Genomic DNA, 26,771 nt, shown 5'->3' on the forward strand with positions numbered 1-26,771 from the left:
AATCTAAGTACCCATATTTCAGCGTGGCCAACTGATGCTGCCAGGAACTCACAACCCACAGGGACTATCATCCTGGTTTCTCGGAGACACTCTGCTCCCCTCTACTTTCTGGTATCCAGGGACACTCATGCTACAGAGCCAGGCAGCTGTACAGAGCTTCCCTGTTAAGCAGAACACACTTAAAGAAAGTGCAAGGTCAACACAGATCCACACAGGCTGATGGGCACTGTCTGTCACTCTTCTGACTTGAATGGCCTGAGACACTTTTTCTGTCTTTTACACTTTACATAAATAGAATCATGCAATAGGTGCTAGGGATTTATCCACTTGGCAAGTATCTTTAGAAGTCACGTATTCTCATGGCTCTGTACTATTTCATTTCATGACTATTTCACAACATATTTACCCATTCTACTGTTGATGGACATTTGGGGAATTTCCAGCAGGGGCACGTCTTAGAGAACATACACGTTGCCATACACAGTGCCACTTGCAATAGTGGTAAACCTCCCTTGGTGGTGGTGGTGGTGGTGGTGGTGTGCTGTTACTGTTGTTTAAACTAGCTCAGCATAGATTTTATTTGGATTATTCTCCATTTACTTTTGCTTTAGAGCTGTGATCTGATTTTATCTTTCTTGCTTTCCTGCCCTATTAAAAAGTAATGATGTGCACTGAAGCAAAATTTTTACAAAGTATATTTCTAACTGTTCAATATTGTATCAAAATATAAGTTTTTGAAACATGGACATCAAGTACTATCTGAACAAATCCTAACAAACCATTTCCCCAGAGCATCTTGATCGTGAACCTCTTCTCAAATACTTGATGAGGTCATCCCAGAGATGTTGTCCTCCAAGCAGTGAATTAGTTTCAGTGGTCTTTCTGTGCTTCGCACTGACCACCTCTGATTAGCTGGCTTCAGTGGATGGCCATGGAAATGATAAGGACTGCTGGGAATCTGTCTAAATGGGTATGGGAATTCACCTAGTCACTTGGCTGGCTGCCAGGAAGGAAGGCTTAGAGCTAGGAGAAATGTTTTGCCTTCTTCCTTGAGCCTTATTATCCTCCACAGCAATGGAGGATTATGTGTCTGGGATTTTCATGTTTCTTGGCAGGGCACAGACATTCTCCCTGTGGTTTTAAAGAGCAGAGTAACCCCTTCTGCTGCCTCTTGTCTGATTCTCCGCTTGAACAGTCCATGCCAGCTTATCCCTGGGTGCAGGGAGATGCTCTGGGTAGGCCCTGGGGTAGGGGGCTCTAAGATTCTTAGGATTGGCAGAGAGGCAGCACAAGCAAAGGGGTGACAAGCTGCCTTCTGCCTGAGCCCTGTCCAGGGTAGAAGCCCTAGTTAGCTCAGGCCCCTCAGCATGATCACAAACCCAGTGAGCTAATTCAGATGCACTCTTCTCCTCCCAGTCCTTCACAGACCCTCCTCGACCTCAGCCATCCTCACCCAGTGGGCTGACTAGACCTCCACTACTGCTACCTTTGTTACAAGATGTAGTACAACCTGACCAAGACAGCCTTCAATATGCTCAACACTGCATTGGCCCTGCATCCCATAACATCCTCCAGCACTTTCCACTCACCTTATCACTACAAACCCCACCCCCACCTCTCACCCTCCAACCCCCACCTTTTGTTTCATTCAACTTGAGTTCAGTATCTCTTTACAGGTAAGAGCAGGAATAAAATCTTCTCAGACAGTTGAACTCTGGTGCATTTTGCATTGGCAGTTTCATAAGCTGTATGTCTTAAAGGAAATCCCCAAATGTCTCTCTCTCTTGTCATTTCATCAAAATGTCACCCCTGTTGGTCTGGAAGCTTCACAGTTTTGTACTGCATTTTATTAAATATAGGCCTTTGGCATCAATCTACCCATTTTTAACATCAGATAAAACCAAAACATTTAGGAATGGTGCTGGATAAAGGACAGGCATGGAGGACAGGAAGAAGGTCCCTTGAAGTATAAGCCAAGCTGCTGGATAACCTCCTGGTGGTGAGCCAGACATGTTGTGTGCATTCAGGCATGTAGATCAGAGGCAGTACCCCATTGCTGAATCCCATGTTCCTGGGCAGGTCATTAGCATCTCTGGGCTCTGATAACTTTATCTGCAAATCAGACAGTGACTTAATGTAAATTTCCTGAAAAAAACAGTAAATTGTGAAATCATAGACAGTTGTATCTGTTCAGATACACACACATACACATATACATACACACACGTCTGCTCTCAATCATTTTGCATGTTGCCTGTTTTGCATGTTTAGGAAATAGTGACCATTGTCATCCACAGAGTAAAGAAGTTTTGTTTAAATACGTGGCAATTGCATTAGGGAAGAAAGATAGTGAATAGGGAAAGGGTTAAGTTATAGGCAGAGAATTAGGAGGGCCCTGATTAGGCTCCAGAACTATTCTTGACAGGTGAGACTCTGAGAAACCGAAGAACAAGAGAGAAGGGAACAAACCAGACCACATAACCCTGGATGTTAGGGGATGTTTTTATTGTTGTTATGGCAGCTACATTGTAACCGCAGAAAATGACCAGACCCCAAAGAAGAAGAAAGCTATTAAAGATGCTATCAATAGTCCTTCTCAAACCAAGATGGCATAAGAATCTCAAGACCACAAGCTTCCCAGTTAGTTCTCAATAAGAGACAGTCAATAAAAGCTCACAGTGGCATCCCATTCGGGACCCCTCTCATTCTAAAGAGCTTTCTTCTTTCTGTTCTCACCTTCACTTAATAAACTATCATTTCACCCCTCTGTGTCTGTGAGATTCATTCTTCAACTCCACAAGACAAGAACGCCGTAACAATACTTTCCTTTCTTTGGGGATGGACAACCGAATGCCTCACATCTGGAGAGCATCTTGACTCCCCATCCACCTGTCTTTCTCTGAGCCCCAGTGACCATGCATACTTCCCATGTCATGACAAAAAAGCTTGATACCCCATTGGACTCACAGACACCCCATCACACTCTGCATCCCATGGTTCCCTGATTTGGTGAATGGCACTATCATCCCCTCAAAGTCTAAGGTCAAGTCTCCCAGTGCTCCTCAACACTTCTCAGCCCATTTCCAAACTCTTGCCATTTCTGTTTCAGAATATATCTCTGTTCCAACATCCTTCTCACTATCACCACCGCTCTGATCCAGTGTGATTCCATCAACAGCCTCTTAATCCATGCCACTCCCGCCCACAACAGGCACAATGTCATTCTGATTTACGAAGCCAGCTTGCCTTCTGTAACTGGCACTCTGGACTTGGTTCTCACCCACTGGCCACTGGGTACTACTTCCCCAGGCCAGACGGCTGGCCCCAGGTCTTCTTGCGGCTCCTCTTCCATCACATCTCTGGGATCGTTTCAGACCATCAGGGCTGAACCATATACTGTCACTTCCTTTCCCTTGTATGCTCTGCTTTCCTCAGCACACCTGTCCAGGTGACAGCACATGCCCAGCACCTGTGCACATTGTTTCCTCTTCACCTCCCAGTGACACCAAGCTCCATGAGGTCGGGAGTACTGACTACCTGCTCCTCACAGAAACCTCAGAATCTAGAATCATACCTGGCATAGAGCAAGCTCTGAATACTTTTTTTTTTAATGATTTAACAGGTATCCATTCTATTACGGGAAACAAAGACTTAAGGAGATATTAATATCCAACCCATGGTGGAAAGAAACAAAGCTAGTCTGCTCTGAGAAGCTCCTTTACCTCCAATCTAGATCAGCCCAGCCTGGGATTTTTCTTTCCTTGGATCCCGCAGCACCACTCACTCCTTCAAAATGACTTAAAAAGTACCTCTGTGGCTCAAGAGATTTTCTCGACCCTGCAGATCCAAAATGAATAAGAAAAACTATTCCTGGCCTCATGAATCTCACAGTACCAGTACAAGGTAACAAAAAAGGAAACATAAAATGATATTATGAAGAGGCAAACAGAGCCTAAGGGCTGGGTGGGCTAAAAAGGCAGCCTGTAAGATGGGATTTTAAGTGTGGAAAGGGGGAGAAGGGGAGACCAGTGGGCAGCATCACCACTATTTAGTTAGGGGTGACTGCATTTGGGAATGCCTTGGAAGCAGGGAAAAGAGAGAGTTCCCCAGAGCAATAGATTTTACTAGTCACATGCACGTAACGGTGAGGTGTGTGGATACAGTTGTCCTAGTACCATTTTTTTAATATTTAATTTTATTTTTTCAGTGTTCCAAGATTCATTGTTTATGCACCACACCCAGTGCTCCATGCAATACATGCCCTCCTTAATACACACCACCATTTTTAATGGTATTGATATTTGCTGAAAATCAATAATTATAGATATATGGGTTTATTTCTTTTGTTTTTTTTTTTTTTTAAGATTTTATTTATTTGACAGAGAGAGATTACAAGTAGGCAGAGAGAGAGAGAGAGAGAGAGAGGGAAGCAGGCTCCCTGCCGAGCAGAGAGCCCGATGCGGGACTCGATCCCAGGACCCTGAGATCATGACCTGAGCCGAAGGCAGCGGCTTAACCCACTGAGCCACCCAGGCGCCCTGGGTTTATTTCTAATTCTCAGATCTATCCCCTTGGTTTATATAACTATTCTATTCAAGTTAACACACTCTTTTTTTTGATAGGTTTGTAATAAATTCTGAAGTCAGAAAATTTGAGTCCTCCTACTTTATTCTTTTTCAAGATTGTGTTAGTTATTCTGGGCCTCTTGAAATTTCATATGAATTTCAGGATCAGATTTTCTATTTCTTAAAAAGGTCTATTGAAATTTTGATCACTATCTTAAATATATTAGGTCTTCAGATGTATGAAGACATTATCTTTCCATTTATTTGAGGCTTCCTTCTTTCAGCAATGTTTTATCACTTTCAGGTATAACATTTTTATCATGCTGATTAAATTTATTCCTAGCTATTTTATTCTTTTGGATGCTATTGAAAATGAAATTGTTTTCTTGATTTCTTTTTCAGATTGTTCATTGCTAATGTATAAAAATATACCTGATTGTTGTGCATTGATTTTTGCATTCTGCAATTTTGCCAAATTTATTTATGAGTGGTAACAGCTTTTTGTGGCTTCCTTAGTATGTTCTTTATGTACATTCACCTCAGCTGCACAGACAGTTTTACTTCTTCCTTTTCATTATGGACATTCTGGCTATCACTTTCAACACAAAGTTGAATGTAAGTGACAAAAGCAGTCATCCTTCTTATCATCTTACTGATTTTAGTGGGAAAACTTTCAGTCTTTGAGCATTGAACATGATGTTAGCTGCAGATTTTCATGAAGGTCTTTATCAGGTTTATTAGGAAGCTCATTCTTTTTGTTTGTTTGTCTTTGTTTATTATTATTATTATTTTATAAACATATAATGTACTTTTATCCCCAGGGGTACAGGTCTGTGAATTGCCAGGTTTACAAACTTCACAGCACTCATCACAGCACACACACACCCCAATGTCCATAACCCCACCACACTCTCCTGAACCCCCGACCCCAACAACCTTCAGTTTATTCTGTGAGATTAAGAGTCTCTTATGGTTTGTCTCCACCCCAATCCCATCTTGTTTCATTTATTCTTTTCCTACCCACAAACCTATGTTACCTTTCAACTTCCTCATATCAGGGATATGATATGATAGATGTCTTTCTCTGATTGACTTATTTCGCTAAGCATAATACCCTCTAGTTCCATCCACGTCATTGCAAATGGCAAGATTTCATTTCTTTTGATGGCTGCATAGTATTCCATTGTATATATATACCACTTCTTCTTTATCCATTCATCTGTTGATGGACATCTAGGTTCTTTCCATAGTTTGGCTATTGTGGACATTGCTGTTATAAACAGTCAGGTGCACAAGCCCCTTTGGATCACTACATTCGTGTCTTTAGAGTAAATGCCCAGTAGTGCAATTGCTGGGTCATAGGGTAGCTCTATTTTCAACTTTTGAGGAACCTCCATGCTGTTTTCCAGAGTGGTTTCACAGTTTGCACTCCCACCAAGAGTGTGAGAGGGTTCCTCTTTTTCTGCATCCTAACCAGCATCTGTCATTTCCTGACGTGTTAATTTTAGCCATTCTGACTGGTGTGAGGTGGTATCTCATTGTGGTTTTGATTTGTATTTCCCTGATGTCCAGGGATGTGGAGCACTTTTTCATGTGTCTGTTGACCATCTGAATGTCTTCTTTGCAGAAATGTCTGTTCATGTCCTTTGCTCATTTCTTGATTGGATTACTGGTTCTTTGGGTGTTGAGTTTGATAAGTTATTTATAGATTTTGGATACTAGCCCTTTATCTGATATGTCGTTTGCAAATATGCTCTCCCATTCTGTCAGTCGTCTTTTGGTTTTGTTAACTGTTTCCTTTGCTGTGCAAAAGCTTTTGATCTTGATGAAGTCCCAATAGTTCATTTTTGTCCTTGCTTCCCTTGCCTTTGGCGATGTTCTTAGGAAAAATTTCTGTGGCTGAGGTCAAAGAGGTTTCTGCCCATGTTCTCCTCAACGATTTTGATGGATTCCTTTCTCACATTAAGGACTTTCATCCACTTTGGATCTATTTTTGTGTGTGGTGTAAGGAAATGGTCCAGTTTCATTCTTCTGCATGTGGCTGTCCAATTTTCCCAACACCATTTTTTGAAAAGTCTGTCTTTTTTCCATTGGACATCTTTCCTGCTTTGTTGAAGATTAGTTGACCATAGAGTTGAGGGCCAATTTCTGGACTCTCTATTCTGTTCCATTGATCTATGTTTGTCTCCCTACCGAGAGGGCACTGTTTTTGTGCCAGTACCATAGTGTCTTGATGAAGACAGCTTTGTAGTAGAGCTTGAAGTCCAGAATTGTGATGCCACCAACTTTGGCTTTCTTTTTCAATATTCCTTTGGCTATTCGAGGTCTTTTCTGGTTCCATATAAATTTGAGGATTATTTATTCCATTTCTTTGAACAAAAGTGGATGGGAGTTTGAAAGGGATTGCATTAAATGTGTAGATTGCTTTAGGTAGCAAGGACATTTTGACAATATTTGTTCTTCCAAACCATGAGCATCGAACATTTTTCCATTTCTTTGTATCTTTCTCAATTCCTTTCATGAGTACTTTATAGTTTTCTGAGTATAAATTCTTTGCCTCTTTAATTAGGTTTATTCCTAGGTATCATATAGTTTGGGTGGAATTGTAAATGGGATTAACTCTTTAATTTCTCTTTCTTCTGTCTTGCTGTTGCTGTATAGAAATGCTACTGATTTCTGTGCATTAATTTTATATCGTGACACTTTACTAAATTCCTGTCTGAGTTCTAGCAGTTTTGGAGTGGTCTTTTCGGTTTTCCACATAAAATATCATATAATCTGCAAATAGTGAGAGTTTGACTGATTCCTTGCCAATTCAGATGCCTTTTATTTCTTTTTGTTGTCTGATTGCTGAGGCTAGTACTTCTAGTACTATGTTGAATAGCAGTGGTGATAATGGACATCTCTGCCATGTTCCTGACCTTAGCAGAAAAGCTCTCAGTTTTTCTCCATTGAGAATGATATTTGAGGTGGGTTTTTCATAGATGGCTCTGATAATATTGAGGTATGTGCCCTCTATCCCTACACTTTGAAGAGTTTTTTTTTTTTTCAAAGCAAAATTGTATTTATTGAGTAGCTATTTTTATTTATATATTTATTTACATTTTTATTTTTTTTTATAAACATGAATTTTAATCTCACAAAACAAACTGAGGGTTGCCGGGGGGAGGGGGTTGGGGAGAAGGGGGTGGGATTATGGACATTGGGGAGGGTATGTGATTTGGTGAGTGCTGTGAAGTGTGTAAACCTGGTGATTCACAGACCTGGGGATAAAAATATATGTATATAAAAAATATATGTTTATAAAAAATAAAAAATTTAAAAAAAAAAACAAAAACAAAACAAAAAAAAACAAAACATGAATTTTTATCCCCAGGGGTACAGGTCTGTGAATCGCCAGGTTTACACACTTCACAGCACTCACCAAAGCACATACACTCCCCAATGTCCATAATCCCACCCCCTTCTCCCAAACCCCCTTCCCCCCAGCAACCCTCAGTTTGTTTTGTAAGATTAAGAGTCACTTATGGTTTGTCTTCCTCCCAATCCCATCTTGTTTCTTTGATTCTTCTCCTACCCACTTAAGCCCCCATGTTGCATCACCACTTCCTCATATCAGGGAGATCATATGATAGTTGTCTTTCTCCACTTGACTTGTTTCGCTAAGCATGATATGCTCTAGTTCCATCCATGTTGTCGCATATGGCAAGATTTCATTTCTTTTGATGGCTGCATAGTATTCCATTGTGTATATATACATCTTCTTGATCCATTCATCTGTTGATGGACATCTAGGTTCTTTCCATAGTTTGGCTATTGTGGACATTGCTGCTATAAACATTCGGGTGCACGTGCCCCTTTGGACCACTACGTTTGTACCTTTAGGGTAAATACCCAGTAGTGCAATTGCTGGGTCATATTGCAGTTCTATTTTCAACATTTTGAGGAACCTCCATGCTGTTTTCCAGAGTGGCTGCACCAGCGTGCATTCCCACCAACAGTGGAGGAGTGTTCCCCTTTCTCCGCATCCTCGCCAGCATCTGTCATTTCCTGACTTGTTGATTTTAGCCATTCTGACTGGTGTGAGGTGATATCTCATTGTGGTTTTGATTTGTATTTCCCTGATGCTGAGTGATACGGAGCACTTTTTCATGTATCTGTTGGCCATCTGGATGTCTTCTTTGCAGAAATGTCTGTTCATGTCCTCTGCCCATTTCTTGATTGGATTATTTGTTCTTTGCATGTTGAGTTTGCTAAGTTCTTTATAGATTCTGGACACTAGTCCTTTATCTGATATGTCGTTTGCAAATATCTTCTCCCATTCTGTCAGTTGTCTTTTGATCTTGTTAACTGTTTCCTTTGCTGTGCAAAAGCTTTTGATCTTGATGAAATCCCAATAGTTCATTTTTGCCCTAGCTTCCCTTGCCTTTGGCGTTGTTCCTAGGAAGATGTTGCTGCGGCTGAGGTCGAAGAGGTTGCTGCCTGTGTTCTCCTCAAGGATTTTGATGGATTCCTTTCACACATTGAGGTCCTTCATCCATTTTGAGTCTATTTTTGTGTGTGGTGTAAGGAAATGGTCCAATTTCATTTTTCTGCATGTGGCTGTCCAATTTTCCCAGCACCATTTATTGAAGAGGCTGTCTTTTTTCCATTGGACATTCTTTCCTGCTTTGTCGAAGATTAGTTGACTGTAGAGTTGAGGGTCTATTTCTGGGCTCTCTATTCTGTTCCATTGATCTATGTGTCTGTTTTTGTGACAGTACTATGCTGTCTTGATGATGACAGCTTTGTAATAGAGCTTGAAGTCCGGAATTGTGATGCCACCAATGTTGGCTTTCTTTTTCAATATCCCTTTGGCTATTCGAGGTCTTTTCTGGTTCCATATAAATTTTAGAATTATTTGAAAAAGATGGATGGTACTTTGATAGGAATTGCATTAAATGTGTAGATTGCTTTAGGTAGCATAGACATTTTCACAATATTTATTCTTCCAATCCAGGAGCATGGAACATTTTTCCATTTCTTTGTGTCTTCCTCAATTTCTTTCATGAGTACTTTATAGTTTTCTGAGTATAGATTCTGTGCCTCTTTGGTTAGGTGTAATCCTAGGTATCTTATGGTTTTGGGTGCAATTGTAAATGTGATGGACTCCTTAATTTCTCTTTCTTCTGTCTTGTTGTTGGTGTAGAGAAATGCAACTGATTTCTGTGCATTGATTTTATATCCTGACACTTTACTGAATTCCTGTACAAGTTCTAGCAGTTTTAGAGTGGAGTCTTTTGGGTTTTCCACATATAGTATCATATCATCTGCAAAGAGTGATAATTTGACTTCTTCTTTGCCGAATTAGATGCCTTTAATTTCCTTTTGTTGTCTGATTGCTGAGGCTAGGACTTCTAGTACTATGTTGAATAGCAGTGGTGATAATCGACATCCCTGCCGTGATCCAGACCTTAGCGGAAAAGCTTTCAGTTTTTCTCCATTGAGAATGATATTTGCGGTGGGTTTTTCATAGATGACTTTGATGATATTGAGGTATGTGCCCTCTATCCCTGCACTTTGAAGAGTTTTGATCAGGAAGGGATGCTGTACTTTGTCAAATGCTTTTGAAGCATCTATTGAGAGTATCATATGGCTTTTGTTCTTTCTTTTATTGATGTGTTATATCACATTGACTGATTTGGGGATATTGTACCAACCTTGCAGCCCTGGAATAAATCCCACTTGGTCGTGGTGAATAATCCTTTTAATGTACTGTTGAATCCTATTGGCTAGTATTTTGTTGAGTATTTTCGCATCTGTGTTCATCAAGGATATTGGTCTATAGCTCTCTTTTTTGATGGGATCCTTGTCTGGTTTTGGGATCAAGGTGATGCTTGCCTTATAAAATGAGTTTGGAAGTTTTCCTTCCATTTCTATTTTTTGGAACAGTTTCAGGAGAATAGGAATTAGTTATTCTTTAAATATTTGGTAGAATTCCCCCGGGAAGCCGTCTGGCCCTGGGCTTTTGTTTGTTTGGAGATTTTTAATGACTGTTTCAATCTCCTTACTGGTTATGGGTCTGTTCAGGCTTTCTACTTCTTCCTGGTTCAGTTTGTGGTAGTTTATATGTTTCTAGGAATGCATCCATTTCTTCCAGATTGTCAAATTTGTTGGCGTAGAGTTGCTCATAGTATGTTCTTATAATAGTTTATATTTCTTTGGTGTTGGTTGTGATCTCTCCTCTTTCATTCATGATTTTATTTATTTGGGTCCTTTCTCTTTTCTTTTTGATAAGTCTGCACAAGGGTTTATCAATTTTATTAATTCTTTCAAAGAACCAGCTCCTAATTTCGTTGATTTGCTCTATTGTCTTTTTGGTTTCTATTTCATTGATTTCTGCTCTGATTTTTATGATTTCTCTTCTCCTGCTGGGATTAGGGTTTCTTTCTTGTTCTTTCTCCAGCTCCTTTAGGTGTAGGGTTAGGTTGTGTACCTGAGACCTTTCTTGTTTCTTGAGGAAGGCTTGTATCTCTATATATTTTCCTCTCAGGACTGCCTTTGTTGTGTCCCACAGATTTTGAACTGTTGTATTTTCATTATCATTTGTTTCCATGATTTTTTTCAATTCTTCTTTAATTTCCCGGTTGACCCATTCATTCTTTAGAAGGATGCTGTTTAGTTCTACATGTATTTGTGTTCTTTCCAAACTTCCTCTTGTGGTTGAGTTCTAGCTTCAGAGCATTGTGGTCTGAAAATATGCAGGGAATGATCCCACTCTTTTGATACTGGTTGAGTCCTGATTTAGGACCGAGGATGTGATCTATTCTGGAGAATGTTCCATGTGCACTAGAGAATAATGTGTATTCTGTTGCTTTGGGATGAAATGTTCTGAATATATCTGTGATGTCCATCTGGTCCAGTGTGTCGTTTAAGGCCTTTATTTCCTTGCTGATCTTTTGCTTGGATGATCTGTCCATTTCAGTGAGGGGAGTGTTAAAGTCCCCTACTATTATTGTATTATTGTTGATGTGTTTCTTTGATTTTTTATTAATTGGTTTATATAGTTGGCTGCTCCCACGTAGGGGGCATAGATATTTAAAATTGTTAGATCTTCTTGTTGGACAGATCCTTTGAGTATGATATAGTGTCCTTCCTCATCTCTTATTATAGTCTTTGGCTTAAAATCTAATTGATCTGATATAAGGATTGCCATTCCTGCTTTCTTCTGATGTCCATTAGCATGGTAAATTCTTTTCTACCCCCTCACTTTAAATCAGGAGGTGTCTTCGGGCTTAAAATGAGTTTCTTGTAGGCAACATATAGATGCGTATTTTTTTTTATCCATTCTGATACCCTGTGTCTTTTGATTGGGGCATTTAGCCCATTAACATTCAGGGTAACTATTGAGAGATATGAATTTAGTGCCATTGTATTGCCTGTAAGGTGACTGTTACTGTATATGGTCTCTGTTCCTTACTGATTTACCACTTGTAGGCTCTCTCTTTGTTTAGAGGACCCCTTTCAATATTTCCTGTAGAGCTGTTTTGGTGTTTTGCAAATTCTTTTCAGTTTTTGTTTGTCCTGGAAGCTTTTAATCTCTCCTTCTATTTTCAATGAGAGCCTAGCTGGATATAGTATTCTTGGCTGCATGTTTTTCTCGTTTAGTGCTCTGAAAATATCATGCCAGCTCTTTCTGGCCTGCCAGGTCTCTGTGGATAAGTCAGCTGCCAATCTAATATTTTTACCATTGTATGTTACAGACTTCTTTTTCCGGGCTGCTTTCAGGATTTTCTCTTTGTCACTAAGACTTGTAAATTTTACTATAAGGTGATGGGGTGTGGGCCTATTCTTATTGATTTTGAGGGGCATTCTCTGAACCTCCTGAATTTTGATGCTCGTTCCCTTTGCCATATTGGGGAAATTCTCCCCAATAATTCTCTCCAGTATACCTTCTGCTCCCCTCTCTCTTTCTTCTTCTTCTGGAATCCCAATTATTCTAATGTTGTTTCGTCTTATGGTGTCACTTATCTCTCAAATTCTCCCCTTGTGGTCCAGTAGCTGTTTGTCCCTCTTTTGCTCAGCTTCTTTATTCTCTGTCATTTGGTCTTCTATATTACTAATTCTTTCTTCTGCCTCATTTATCCTAGCAGTGCGAGCCTCCATTTTTGTTTGCACCTCATTAATAGCTTTTCTGATTTCAACTTGGTTATATTTTAGTTCTTTAATTTCTCCAGAAAGGCCTTTTATATCTCCTGAGAGGGTTTCTCTAATATCTTCCATGCCTTTTTCGAGCCCGGCTAGAACCTTGAGAATTGTCATTCTGAACTCTAGATCTGACATATTACCAATGTCTGTATTGATTAGGTCCCTAGCCTTCGGTACTGCCTCTTGTTCTTTTTTTTGTGGTGAATTTTTCCGCCTTGTCATTTTGTCCAGATAAGAGTATATGAAAGAGCAAGTAAAATAGTAAAAGTGTGGGAACAACCCCAGGAAAATATGCTTTAACCAAATTAGAAGAGATCCCAAATCATGAGGGGTGAGAAAGGGGATAAAAAGAGGTTCAAAAAGAAAGAAAAAAAAAAGAAAAAAAGAAGAAAAAGAAAAGAATTTAAAAAAGGAAAACGAATAAAGAAACATATAAAAAGGAAAAAATATATATTAGATAAACTAGTTAAAAAACGTTAAAAAAGAAAAGGGTAAAAGTTTAAAAAATATTAGCAGAAGAAGAGAAAAAAAATGAAAAAGAAAAAAATTAAATTAACTGCAATACTAAAAAAATCACAGGGGAAAAAAATGAAAAGAAAAGAAAAGAAAAGAAATCACAGGGAGAAAGCCATGAGTTCCGTACTTTGCTTTCTCCTCCTCTGGAATTCTGCTGCTCTCCTTGGTATTGAAACCGCACTCCTTGGTAGGTTAACTTGGTCTTGGCTGGATTTCTTGTTGATCTTCTGGGGGAGGGGCCTGGTATAGTGATTCTCAAGTATTTTGCCCCAGGCGGAATTGCACCACCCTTACAGGGGCCGGGCTGAGTAATCCGCTTGGCTTTGCTTTCAGGAGCTTTTGTTGCCTAAGCGCTTTCCGTAGAGTTCCGGAGGACGGGAATACAAATGGCGGCCTCCTGGTCTCCGGCCCGGAGGAGCCGAGAGCCCAGGGCCCCACTCCTCAGTGCGCCCTCAGAGAACAGCGCCTAGTAACTCCCATCTGCCTGACCTCCGGCCACGCTCTGATTCATGGAGCCTGCGACAGGTTCAAGGTCACCCGGAGCTGCGAGCTTACTGTCGGCTTTGTCTCTGCAGCCGGCTTTCCCGTTCCAATACGCGCAAGCTCTGCGACACTCAGATGCCCCCGATCCTTCTGTGACCCTGCGGGACCTGAGGCCATGCTGACCCCGCATGGGCTTTGCCCCGGTTTAGCCTCTGGAGCGATGTCCCTCAGTGGAACAGACTTTTTTTTTTTTTTTCACAGTCCATTCTGTTTATTTGTGTTAATTCTACAATGTGATGGTGAATACTAAATCAGTGAATACTGAACCACTGTCCCAAGGGGAAGTGTAGACACACACACCCTTCTCATACAGATTATAATCTTAAATCCTAAAAAAAAAAAATTATCGTGTCATGTTCTATTTTCTTTATATTACAAATGAGAAAATGAGGGTTCCTAATATTAAGTGGCTTGCCTGGTAGTTCACTGGGCTCATAGGATGAATGGCTTGCCCCACCCACAGGCACCGGGACCAAGATTCAAACCCCACTCGCCTGGCTCAGAGCCAAAGCTCCTCACGCTACTTTCCTTGCCTATTCTCCTCTATCCTCTGCTCAGCTCCACCAGGATAAAAGCACAAAGAAGAGTGTCACCTCATTCAGTCTCAGTTGGGAATGTGGGTAATTCACAGTTTTCACTGCTCTGTCTGTGCATGACTGCAAAATTTGGGAGCACCAAATACATTTTAGCGAGCAGGCAATTTTCAAACTTTTAAAAGTCCTGATTTTGTGCGCCGTTGCTCCGCCGCTTGCCGGGAGCCTGCCCCTCCCCCGGGGATCTATCTTCCCGTCGCTTTGGATTCACTTCGCTGGTCCTACCTTTCAGATAGTGATTGTTTTTCTGTTTCCAGAATTGCTGTTCTTCTTCTCTTCGATCTGCTGATGGATTTGCAGGTGTTTGCAATCTTTAGATAAGCTATCTAGCTGATCTCCGGCTAGCTGAAGTAGTCTTAGCCTGCTACTTCTCCGCCATCTTGACTCCTCCCCCTGAAGAGTTTTGATCAGGAAGGGATGCTGTACTTTGTCAAATGCTTTTTCAACATCTATTGAGAGTATCATATGGTTCTTGTTCTTTCTTTTATTAATGTATTGTATCACATTGATTGATTTGCGGATGTTTAACCAAACTTGCAGTGCTGGAATAAATCCCACTTGGCCATGGTGAATAATCCTTTTAATGTACTGTTGGATCCTACTGGTGATAATTTTTGCATCTGTGTTCATCAAGGATATTGGTCTCTAATTATCTTTTTTGATAGGATCCTTGTCTGGTTTTGGAATCAAGGTGATGCTGGCCTCATAAAATGAGTTTGGAAGTTTTCCTTCCATTTCTATTTTTTGGAACAGTTTCAACGAGAATAGGAATTAATTCTTCTTTAAATGTTTGGTAGAATTCCCCTGGGAAGCCGTCTGGCCCTGGGTTTTTGTTTCTTTGGAGATTTTTGGTGACTGTTTCAATCTCCTTACTGGTCATGGGTCTGTTCAGGTTTTCTATTTCTTCCTGGTTCAGTTGTGGTAGTTTATATGTCTCTAGAAATGTATCCATGTCTTCCAGATTGTCGAATTTGTTAGCGTAGAGTTGCTCATAGTATGTTCTTATAATTGTCTGTATTTCTTTGGTGTTGGTTGTGATCTCTCCTCTTTCATTCATGATTTTATTTATTTGGGTCCTTTCTCTTTTCTTTTTGATAAGTCTGGCCAGGGGTTTGTCAATCTTATTAATTCTTTCAAAGAACCAGCTCCTAGTTTTATTGATCTGTTCTATTGTTTTTTTAGTTTCTATTTCTTTTTAAAAAAATTTTTTTAAATTTATTTTCAGCATAACAGTATTCATTATTTTTGCACCACACCCAGTGCTCCATGCAATCTGTGCCCTCTATAATACCCACCACCTGGTACCACAACCTTCCACCCCCCGCTTCAAACCCCTCAGATTGTTTTTCAGAGTGCATAGTCTCTCATGATTCACCTCCCCTTCCAATTTCCCCCAACTCCCTTCTCCTCTCTAACTCCCCATGTCCTCCATGTTATTTAGTTTCTATTTCATTTATTTCTGCTCTGATCTTTATGATTTCTCTTCTCCTGCTGGGTTTAGGCTTTCTTTCCTGTTCTTTCCCCAGCAACTTTAGGCATATGGTTACATTGTGTATTTGAGACCTTTCTTGTTTCTTGAGAAAGGCTTGTATCATTATGTATTTTCCTCTCAGGACTGCCTTTGCTATGTCCCACAGATTTTGAACAGTTGTGTCTTCATTATCATTTGTTGCCCTGAATTTTTTCAATTTTCTTTAATTTCCTGGTTGACCCATTCATTTTTTAGAAGGATGGGGTTAGTCTCCATGTATTTGGGTTCTTTCCAAATTTCCTCTTGTAATTGAGTTCTAGCTTCAGAGCATTGTGGTCTGAAAATATGCAGGGAATGATCCCAATGTTTTGATAACAGTTGAGACCTGATTTATGACCCATGATGTGATCCATTCTGGAGAATGTTCCACGTGCACTAGAGAAAAATGTGTATTATGTTGCTTTGGGGTGGAAGGTTCAGAATGTATCTGTGATGTCCATCTGGTCCAGTGTGTCATTTAAGGCCTTTATATCCTTGTTGATCTTTTGCTTGATCTGTCCATTTCAGTGAGGAGAGTGTTAAAGTCCCCTACTATTATGGTATTATGGTTGATGTGTTTCTTTGATTTTTTTTTTAATTGGTTTATATAGTTGGCTGCTCCCATGTTAGGGGCATAGATATTTAAGATTGTTAGATTCTTTTTGGAAAGACCCTTTCAGTTGAAATAGTGTCCTTCTTCATGTCTTATTATCGTCTTTGGCTTAAAATCTAACTGACCTGATATAAGGATTGCCACTCCTGCTTTCTTCTGATGTCCATTAGCATGGTAAATTCTTTTCCACCCCCTCACTTTAAATCTGGAGGTGTCTTTGGGTCTACAATGGGTTTCTTGTAGGCAGCATATTGATGGGTTTTGTTTTTTTATCCATCATGGTACCCTGTGACTTTTGATTGGGGCATTTAGTCCATTAACATTCAGGGTAACTATTGAGAGATATGAATTTAGTGCCATTGTATTGCCTATAAGGTGGCTATTACTATATATTGTCTCTGTTCCTTTCTGATCTACTACGTTTAGGGTCTCTCTTTGCTCAGAGGACCCCTTTCAATATGTCCTGTAGAGCTGTTTTGGTGTTTGGCAAATTCTTTCAGTTTTTGTTTGTGCTGGAAGCTTTTTATCTCTCCTTCTATTTTTTTTTAATTTTTTATTTTTTATAAACATATATTTTTATCCCCAGGGGTACAGGTCTGTGAATCACCAGGTTTACACACTTCACAGCACTCATCAAAGCACATACCCTCCCCAATGTCCATAATTCCACCCCCTTCTCCTAAGCCCCCTCCCCCCAGCAACCCTCAGTTTGTTTTGTGAGATTAAGAGTCACTTATGGTTTGTCTCCCTCCCAATCCCATCTTGTTTCATTGATTCTTCTCCTACCCACTTAAGCTCCCATGTTGCATCACCACTTCCTCATATCAGGGAGATCATATGATAGTTGTCTTTCTCTGCTTGACTTATTTCGCTAAGCATGATACGCTCTAGTTCCATCCATGTTGTCGCAAATGGCAAGATTTCTTTTGATGGCTGCATAGTATTCCATTGTGTATATATACCACATCTTCTTGATGCATTCATCTGTTGATGGACATCTAGGTTCTTTCCATAGTTTGGCTATTGTGGACATTGCTGCTATAAACATTCGGGTGCACGTGCCCCTTTGGATCACTACGTTTGTATCTTTAGGGTAAATACCCAATAGTGCAAACGACATATCAGATAAAGGACTAGTGTCCAAATTCTATAAAGAACTTAGCAAACTCAACACCCAAAGAACAAATAATCCAATCAATAAATGGTCAGAGGACATGACCAGACATTTCTGCAAAGAAGACATCCGGATGGCCAACAGACACATGAAAAAGTGCTCCATATCACTCGGCATCAGGGAAATACAAATCAAAACCACAATGAGATATCACCTCACACCAGTCAGAATGGCTAAAATCAACAAGTCAGGAAATGACAGATGCTGGCGAGGATTCGGAGAAAGGGGAACACTCCTCCACTGTTGGTGGGAATGCAAGCTGGTGCAGCCACTCTGGAAAACAGCATGGAGGTTCCTCAAAATGTTGAAAATAGAACTGCCCTATGACCCAGCAATTGCTCTCTCCTTCTATTTTTAATTATAGCCTCGCTGGATATAGTATTCTTGGCTGCATGTTTTTCCTCATTTAGTGCTCTGGATATATCATGCCAGTTCTTTCTGTCCTGCCAGGTCTCTGTGGATAAGTCTTCTATCAATCTAATATTTTTACCATTGTATGTTACAGACTTTTTTTCCCTGGCTGCTTTCAGGATTTTCTCTTTGTCACTAAGACTTGTAAATTTTACTATTATGTGATGGGGTGTGGATCTATTCTTATTGATTTTGAGGGGGGTTCTCTGCACCTCCTGGATATTGATGCCTGTTCCCTTTGCCATGTTAGGGAAATTCTCTACAATAATTCTCTCCAATATATCTTCTGCTCCCCTTTCTCTTTCTTCTTCTTCTGGAATCCCAATTATTCTTATGTTGTTTTGTCTTATGGTGTCACTTATCTCTCAATTCTCCCCTCATGGTCCAGTATTTGTTTGTCTCTCTTTTGCTCAGCTTCTTTATTCTCTGTCATTTGGTCTTCTATATCACTAATTCTTTCTTCTGCCTCATTTATCGTAGCAGTAAAATCCTCCATTTTTTATTGCACCTCATTATTAGCTTTTTTTAAATTTCGACTTGGTAAGATTTTAGTTCTTTAATTTCTCCAGAAAGGGCTTTTATCTCTACGATGATGATTTCTCTAATATCTTCTATGCCTTTTTCAAGCCCAGCTAGAACCTTGAGAATCGTCATTCTGAACTCTAGATCTGACACATTACCAATGTCCATATTGATTAGTTCCCAGGCCTTCGGTATTGCCTCTTGTTCTTTTTTTTGTGGTGAGTTTTTCTGCCTTGTCATTTTGTCCAGATAAGAATATATGAAGAAGCTAATAAAATACTAAAGGGGTGGCAACGACCCCAGGAAAATGTGCTTTAACCAAATCAGAAGAGTTCCCAAATCGTGGGAGGGAGAAAGGGGATAAAAAGAAGTTCAGGAAAAAAATGTTAAAAAGAAAAGAAAACAAATAAAGAGAAAATATTAAAAAAGAAAAAAATATATATATATACATATATATTTGACTTGTTACTAGAATAAGGTCACCCACTTAATTTGGGGAGTATTTTGGTTTTTTAGAAGAAATTACCTCCCAAACTTTTAATGAATGAAAAACATATATAAAGGTAAACACAATGAAGTGATGGAATATGCCTATAAAGATGAAAAAAATTTTTTTTTTAATTTCTAAAAAAGGAGTTGATAAAGTAAGTTGATTGGGACAATAACGAAAAATAAAGTGGAGAGAATTTGCTCAGGCTGGAGACTAGGACAAGCCCAGAGCTAGATTTAGGGTATATTTTGATCTATTAGAAGAAGTTGTACCCCAAATTTTTTAGAAGAATAAACCCTATGTGTATACAAAAAGTTAAGTTAGACACAATGAAAGATAAAATATGGCTGTAATAATGAAGGTTCAAAAAATATTTTTTTATGAAAGGTATTGTTAAGATAAACTAGTTTAAAAATGTTAAAAGAGGAAGGGGTAAAAGTTTTAAAAAGTTTAGCAAAAGAAAAAAAAATTAATTAACTGCAAGACTAAAGCATCCTGGGGAGAAAGCCACGAATTCCATGCTTTGCTTTCTCCTCCTCTAGAATTCTGCTGTTCTCCTTGGTCTTGGTTGAATTTCTTGCTGATCTTCTAGGGGAGGGGCCTGTTGTGATTCTCAAGTGTCTTTGCCCAAAGCGGAATTGCACCGCTCTTACCAGGGTTCAGGCTAAGTAATCCGCTTGGGTTCGCTTTTGGAAGCTTTTGTTCCCTGAACGCTTTCCATAGAGTTCCAGAGGAAGGAAATAAAAATGGTGGCCTCCCAATCTCCAGCCCAGAGGGGCCAAGAATTCGGGGTCCCACTTCTCAGTGCGCCCTCAGAGAAAAATGTTCAATCACTCCCATCTCCCTGGCCTCCAGCTGAGCTCCCAGCTCAACCAGCCTGTGACCAATCATCTCTGTCTCTGGAACATTACTTCGCCTGGAGTCTCTGAACTCTGCAAATCCCTGAGCTCCCCCAGGGTGTGTCTCCATGGATCTTGTGGGGACCTCACTCACAGCAGTGGCTTACAATTAAGGTACAAGGTAACCCTGAGTTTTGAGAGCCCACTCCTTGGCTCTGTCTCTTTAGTGGCTTCCCTGCTCTAATACCTGCAAGCTCTGTGACACTCAGACACCCCTGATCCTTCTGTGACCTCGCGGGACCAGGGGCCACTCTGACCCCATGTGGGCTTCACCCCAGTTGAGCTTCTGGAGCAATGTCCCTCAGTGGAGCAGACTTTTAAAGGTCCTGATTTTGCGCTCCATCGTTCCACCACTTGCTGGGAGCTGGCCCCTCCCCCCGCAGTGCATCTTCCCATCACATTGGATTCACTTCTCTCTTGGTCCTACCTTTCAGAAAGTGGTCGATTTTCTGTTTCTAGAATTGTTGTTTCTCTTCTTCTCTTCAATCTCCTGGTGTTTGCAATGGTTTGATAAGCTATTTAGCTGATCTCCTGCTACCTGATGTTGTCTCAGCCTGCTACTTCTCCACCATCTTGACTCCTGCCGCCCTAGGAAGCTCATTCTTATGCTTTTTTTTTTTTTTTTTGAAGTATAGTTGACACACAATGTTACATTAGTTTCAAGTGTATAACATACTACATTCAACAAGTCAATAAATTATGCTATGTTCACCACAAGTGGTGTGGCTATCACCACTCTATATTCCTTTGACTATACTGCTAACTATATTCCTTATGCTGTAACTTTCATCCCTGTGACTTATACATTCCATAACTGGAAGCCTGTACCTTCCATTCCCCTTCACACATTTTGCCCATCCCCTGTTTTCCTCCCCTCTGGCAATCATAAGTTTGTTCTCTGTATTTGAGTCTGTGTCTTCTTTTTGTTTGTTTGTTCTGTTTGTTTTGTTTTTTGGAGTCTGTGTGTAAGTGAAATCATATGGTATTTGTCTTTGTCTGACTTATTTCAGTTAGGATAATACTCTCTAGCTCCCTCCATGTTGTCACAAATGGTAAAATCTCATCTTTTTTATGACTGAGTAATGTTCCAATTGTGTATATATATCACATCTTCTCTATCCATGCATCTGTAAATGGACACTTGAGCTGTTTTCACATGTTGGCTATTATAAATAATGTTGCAATAAACATAGGGGTGGCTCCCTTCTGTCCTCAGTTTATTTTTAATGATGAAAAAGGTATTGACTTTATCAAACACATTGCTTAATTGAGATAATCATATAATTGTTTCCCTTCTTTATATTAAGGTCATTTATGACATTAATGTTCATATATTAAGTGGCCCTCACATTCCTAGGATAAATCCCACTTGGCCAAGGTGTATAATCTTTCTAATATGCCCCCAGATTTGGTTTGCCAGTAGTTTGTTAAGGATTTTTGCATCTATATTTATAAATGATACTGGTCTGCAGTTTCTTTTCTCGTGATGTTCTTTTTTGGCTTTGGTATTGGGATGATGTTGGCCTCATACAAGGAGTTAGGAAATACTCACTCCTCTTCTAATTTTCAGGATAGTTTGAGAAGGATCAGTATTAATTCATCTTTAAGCAATTGGCAGAATTAACAAGTTAAGGCATCTGGTCTTGTCCTGGGATTTTCAGTAAGTTATTTACATCTTCTCTCTTGTTCTTTGTCCCTCTAGCTAGAGATTCTCAATTTGTTGATCTTTTTAAATAACAAACTTTTGATTTTTTTTTAATTCTCTGTATGGCTATTCTATTTTCTATTTAGTCTATCTCCACTAATATTTATTATTACCTTGCTTTGGCCAGCCTGGAGTTTAGTTTTCTTTTCCTTTTCTATTTCCTTGAGAGGCAAAGGTGGGTTACTGATTTAAGACCTTTTTTTTTTTTTTTTCCATGCATACATACATTTACTGCTATAAATTTCTGTTCTGGTACATCTGGTACAGATTGGTGTGTTGTGTTTTAATCTTCACTCATTTCAAAATACTTTCTAACTTCCCCATGATTTCTATTTTGACCAGCTGGTTGTCTGTTGTTTAATTTCTACATACTTGTGAATTTTCCTGTTTTCCTGATGTCATTGATTTCTAATGCATTCCATCGTGTTTTGAGAAGATGCTTTGTATGACACTTTTCTTCTAGATTCATCAAGGCTTTCACAGCTTAACATATTCTGGAGAATGTTCCCTGTGTGTTGGAGGAGAATGTATATTCTAAAGTCATGGGGTGGAGTGTTCTATACACGTTTTCTAGGAATAGCTAGTTGATAGCACTCTTTAAGTCCTCTTTTTCTTATTGGTCATTGATTTAGATGTTATATGTTATTGACACTGGGGAAGTCTCCCAACTGTTATTGTGGAATTGTCTATTTCTCCCTGCAGTTTGTCTGTGCTATCTTTCATATATTTTGTCTCTGCCATTTGGTTCAAATTTTGATTTAGACATGTTATATTTTTTTTATGAATTGGTTCTTTTGTCAATTTATAATGACCTTCTTTGTCTCTTGTAAAGTATCTTGACATAAACTCTTTTTGTCTGATATTACTATACTACCTCACCAGTTATTTGGTTACTATTTGCATAGAATATCTTTTTGCATCCTACTTTTGACCTAATTTGTGTATTTGGCTCTAAAGTGAATTACTTATAGACAGCATATCGTCAGATCATGTTTTGTTGTTGTTGTTGTTTTCTTTTACATTCTTTCTATTTCTTTTAATTGGTGAGTTTATTTCTTGTTTGTTTATTTATTTTGAGAGACAGAGAGAGAGCACACACACAGAAGGGAGGGGCAGAGAGAGAGGGAGAGAAGGTCCCAACAGACTCTGCATGGAGTGTGGATCCTGACGTGCGGCTCAATCTCACCACCCTGAGATCACAATCTGAGCTGAAACCAAGAGTCAGACGCCTAACTGGCTTTACCACCAGATGTCCCGTGAGTTTATTTCATTTGCATTGCAAGTAATTACTAATAAGGGAAAACATCTTCTATTTTTATTAAACTCTGTCTTATCTTATTTTGTCCTCACTTCTTCAATATTCTTCAATCTATTCTTTTTAATTGATTGGTATTTTTCTGGTCCAATATTTTTATTCCTTCCTCATTTCCTTTTCTGTATACTTTTTAGTTGTTTTCCTAGTAGTTGCCATGAGGATAAATACCTTAAACTTATCAAAATCTACATTGAATTTATCACCAACTTATCTTAAATAGCATACAAAACCCCTGCTCATCTGCAGACTCTCTGTCCCAAACTCTCCCTTCATGTTTCACTGTCACAGATTATACCTTTGTACATTGTGTGCCCATTAAAACAGGTTTATAATTATTACTTCATGAATTTGTCTTTTAAGTCACAGAGGAAACCAAAATAGGAGTTATAAAGCAGAAATACAATAGTATTGGCTTTTATATTTGCTTATATTGTTACTTTGACAATAGTTCTTAATTTGTTCTTATGACTTTGAGTTACTACCTATTGGCCTTTCATTTCAGCCTGGCAGACTCCTTTCAGCTTTTCTTATGGGCCTACTAGTGACAAATTTCTTCAGCTTCCTTTTATCTGAAAATGTCTTAATTTCTTCTTCATTTTGGAAGTATACTTTTGCTGAATATAGTATTCAGGTGACAATTGTCTTCTCTCAGGCATTAAATATATCATTCCTCTGTCTTCTGGTTTCCATGTTTTCTACAATGAAATCAGTTTTTAATCATATTGAAGATCCCTTGTATGTGATGAGTCACTTCTTTCCTGCCACTTTCAAGAGTCTCTTTTATCCTGGGCTTGTTTGATTACAATATGTCCTATTATGGTTCTCTTTATGTTTATCACTCTTAAAAGTTGACTGAGCTTCCACGATATGCAAACTCATGACTTTTATCAAATTTGGAAGGTTTGAGCCATTATTTCTTCTTCAAATATTATTTCTGTTCCTTTCTCTCTCATTCTACTGGGACTTATTATGTATATATAGGGAACTTTCATTTTTGCAGTTGTATTCCTTAGCTCCAGAATTTCTGATTTGTTCCCTTGTCCCTCTTTCTCTCTTTATTCTCTACTTGATGAGACATTGTGCTCCATTTTCCTTTATTTATTTGTCTAGGGTTTCCCTTAGGTCTTTGAGCATATTTAAGATAGTGAATTTAAAGGTGTTGTCTAGTAAATCCAATGTCTGTGCTTCCTCAGAGGGCTCTCTGTTAAATTCTGTGGTAGGTCATACTTTCCAGTTTCTCTGCATGCTGTCATGCTTGTTTTCATTGCTCACTCTGAGTTGTAGTTGTTTATTTGTTTATAGACTTTCCTAAGTTGTTTCTGTAACAACTACATTTTTTGTCATGCATGGTCTCTGACATCTCATTTCCTTTAATTCATGGTCATCAGGTGTTTTGATAGAGATTTCCTTGAATGCCTGAGCCCCAAAACAAAAACAACAACAAAACACTTCTAGTTTTTATGGATTGGCTCTGTGTTGAGACATGCCAACACTTAGCCTTTTATAACTCTGCATTAGCCTTCCCACTATCTGCTCAGGCTGAGCTGAAAACTCAGAAGTGTAAGTTTAGGGTCTTCTTAAGTCTGTTCTGTGATGTGTCCTACCTTGGGAAGGTATGTGACTTTCTAGATTACCTGGTACACACACTTTCTAGTAGTCCAATTCACCAAAGAATCTCTTTTTCTCACAGACTTGGATATATCTGTTGCTTGCTTCCACTGTGATATTTTGCCCCAGTCAACAGGGTCATTTGCCTTTCAGTATTTTTGAGGGACGCCCTTTGCATAGCACTTTTCAACCCTGGGAGAATTATGAATTACACAAAGCAAAGACAGCTGCCTTGTGCCAATCTTTCAGGTAGCCCTTGGACAGGCCAAAGATAGATCTTCTCTACTCCCTTTAGAGCCAACAACCATGGGTCCACCATTGCAATGTGGGGTTCTATCTTCAAGAGTGCATCCCAGCTGGGAGAGAAGGGAGGGCAAGGAAAAGCAGAAATTCAGCCAAACTCTCCTATAGCATTTACACTGCTTCTTTCCTGATTCAGCCTTCACTGGACTGATAAAGCTGTGGCTGTTTTCTAGGGGTCAAACAAAACTAATTCCAATCTTTTTTCTCATTATTTTCGTGTTTCTATGGAAGGTTGAACCCTTACAGCTACCTACACTGTCATTTTCACTGACATCATCCCAGCTGTTATATTTTGTTGTGAATGCCTACTGCTTCCTCAGTATACTGTGGTAAGCAGAATAATGACCCTATAAAGATATCTGGATACCAAGAACCTAGGAATATGTAACCTTACATAGCAAAAGGAATTTGAAAATCTGATTATGATTACAAATTGTGATATGGAAGATTTTTATGGATTCTCTTGTTGGACGCAATCATTCCACATGAGAATGGCTTTCAGCTCACAGCCAGCAAGAAATAGATATCTCAGTCCTATAACTGCAGGTAAATGAATTTTGCCAAAAAACTAAATAAGCAAGGGTACACAGCTTCCCTTGGAGCCTCCAGAAAGGAATGTGACCTTGCCAACATCTTGATTTTAACCTGGTAAAATTGATGTTGGACTTTTGACGTACAGAAGTGAAAGACAATGCATCTGTGTTGCTTAAACCCATTGTGTTTATGGTAATTGTTAGGGCAAGCAATAGAAAATTAACGTATACATTTGCAGCATCACAAGCAAACAGCTTGGTGATTACTTGTACTGTGTGTGCACATAAAAGTTGGCCCCACCCAATAAAATGAAAGCTTATTAAGCATAATATTTTCCTTTCTTATACTACAATTGCTTACAATTCATTGTTATACATGGCTTATTGCCTATCTGCTAGAGACCCAAGATGTCCTTTTCTCTTCTCATATTTCATTCACTCATCTAACAGATTACTGGGTGTCTGCTGTAGGCCAGGTGGTATGCTGAGTGCTACATAGACTGCAATCAACCATATGAGAGTGGTTTTGCCACCTTTGGATGTCAGACTTGAGAGGGAACAGACAACACAATTAAACAATGAAAACTTTTGCAATCATTCACATCCACTCTCTTCAGAATATCTTGATTTTATTACCTTCAGAATCATTTGTGAATTTCTACATAATCCTTATATGCCTGAATCTGCATTTGCCTAATAATGCATAATCCTTATATGGCTGAATCTGCATTTGCCTAATAATTTCCTTCATGATTCCATTGTGATTTTAGAAGATCTCAAATTTTAGCATGCATTAGAATCATCTGAGGGCTTGGAGAACTCTGGTTTCTTCCCCAGTTTCTCATTCAGCAGGTCTGGAGCAGGAGACTAAAAATGTGTATTTCTAACAATTTTTAGGTGCTGCCAATGCTGAAAATCTGGGAACCACATTCAGAGAACCATTGTTCTAATCATATACAACTGAACCAGACAGTCCGCGCACTTACATATCCAAGTCAACTTGGTAGACACACCCCGATGACAGCTTTCTCATTACTAAACATAGGATGACTCTAGAAAAACTGACACCTGTGAGTACTATGCATTTCATTTGCAGAGCTGGCCTCACTTGCCTTTCTCATTCATAGCAATAGGATTCATTCATCACAAAGACTCCTTCTGCTGGGTTTATCCATGTGACTCCATTCTCAGCAAAGGTAAGAGTCATATCCTTAGGTCACATACTAGCCCCTTTCCCTCTCCCTGATGATTGGAATATAAGCATTGTAGAAAACCACTTTAAGG

At 39.3% G+C, this 26,771-nt stretch overlaps 1 protein-coding gene across 1 annotated transcript in view; it reads right to left on the reverse strand.

Moving 5' to 3' along the window:
• Positions 1-1,882: 1,882 nt before the first annotated feature.
• The window catches only part of OCA2 (OCA2 melanosomal transmembrane protein), a 455,591-nt gene continuing 430,702 nt past the window's right edge, over positions 1,883-26,771 (reverse strand). The window contains exon 25 of the mRNA XM_059180248.1: positions 1,883-2,112. Within this exon, the coding sequence (XP_059036231.1) occupies positions 2,109-2,112 (4 nt within the window). The 3' untranslated portion in view covers positions 1,883-2,108. The remainder of the gene's footprint in view (positions 2,113-26,771) is intronic.

The sequence above is a fragment of the Mustela lutreola genome, chromosome 7, assembly GCF_030435805.1.
Source record: "Mustela lutreola isolate mMusLut2 chromosome 7, mMusLut2.pri, whole genome shotgun sequence".
Lineage (NCBI taxonomy): Eukaryota > Metazoa > Chordata > Mammalia > Carnivora > Mustelidae > Mustela > Mustela lutreola.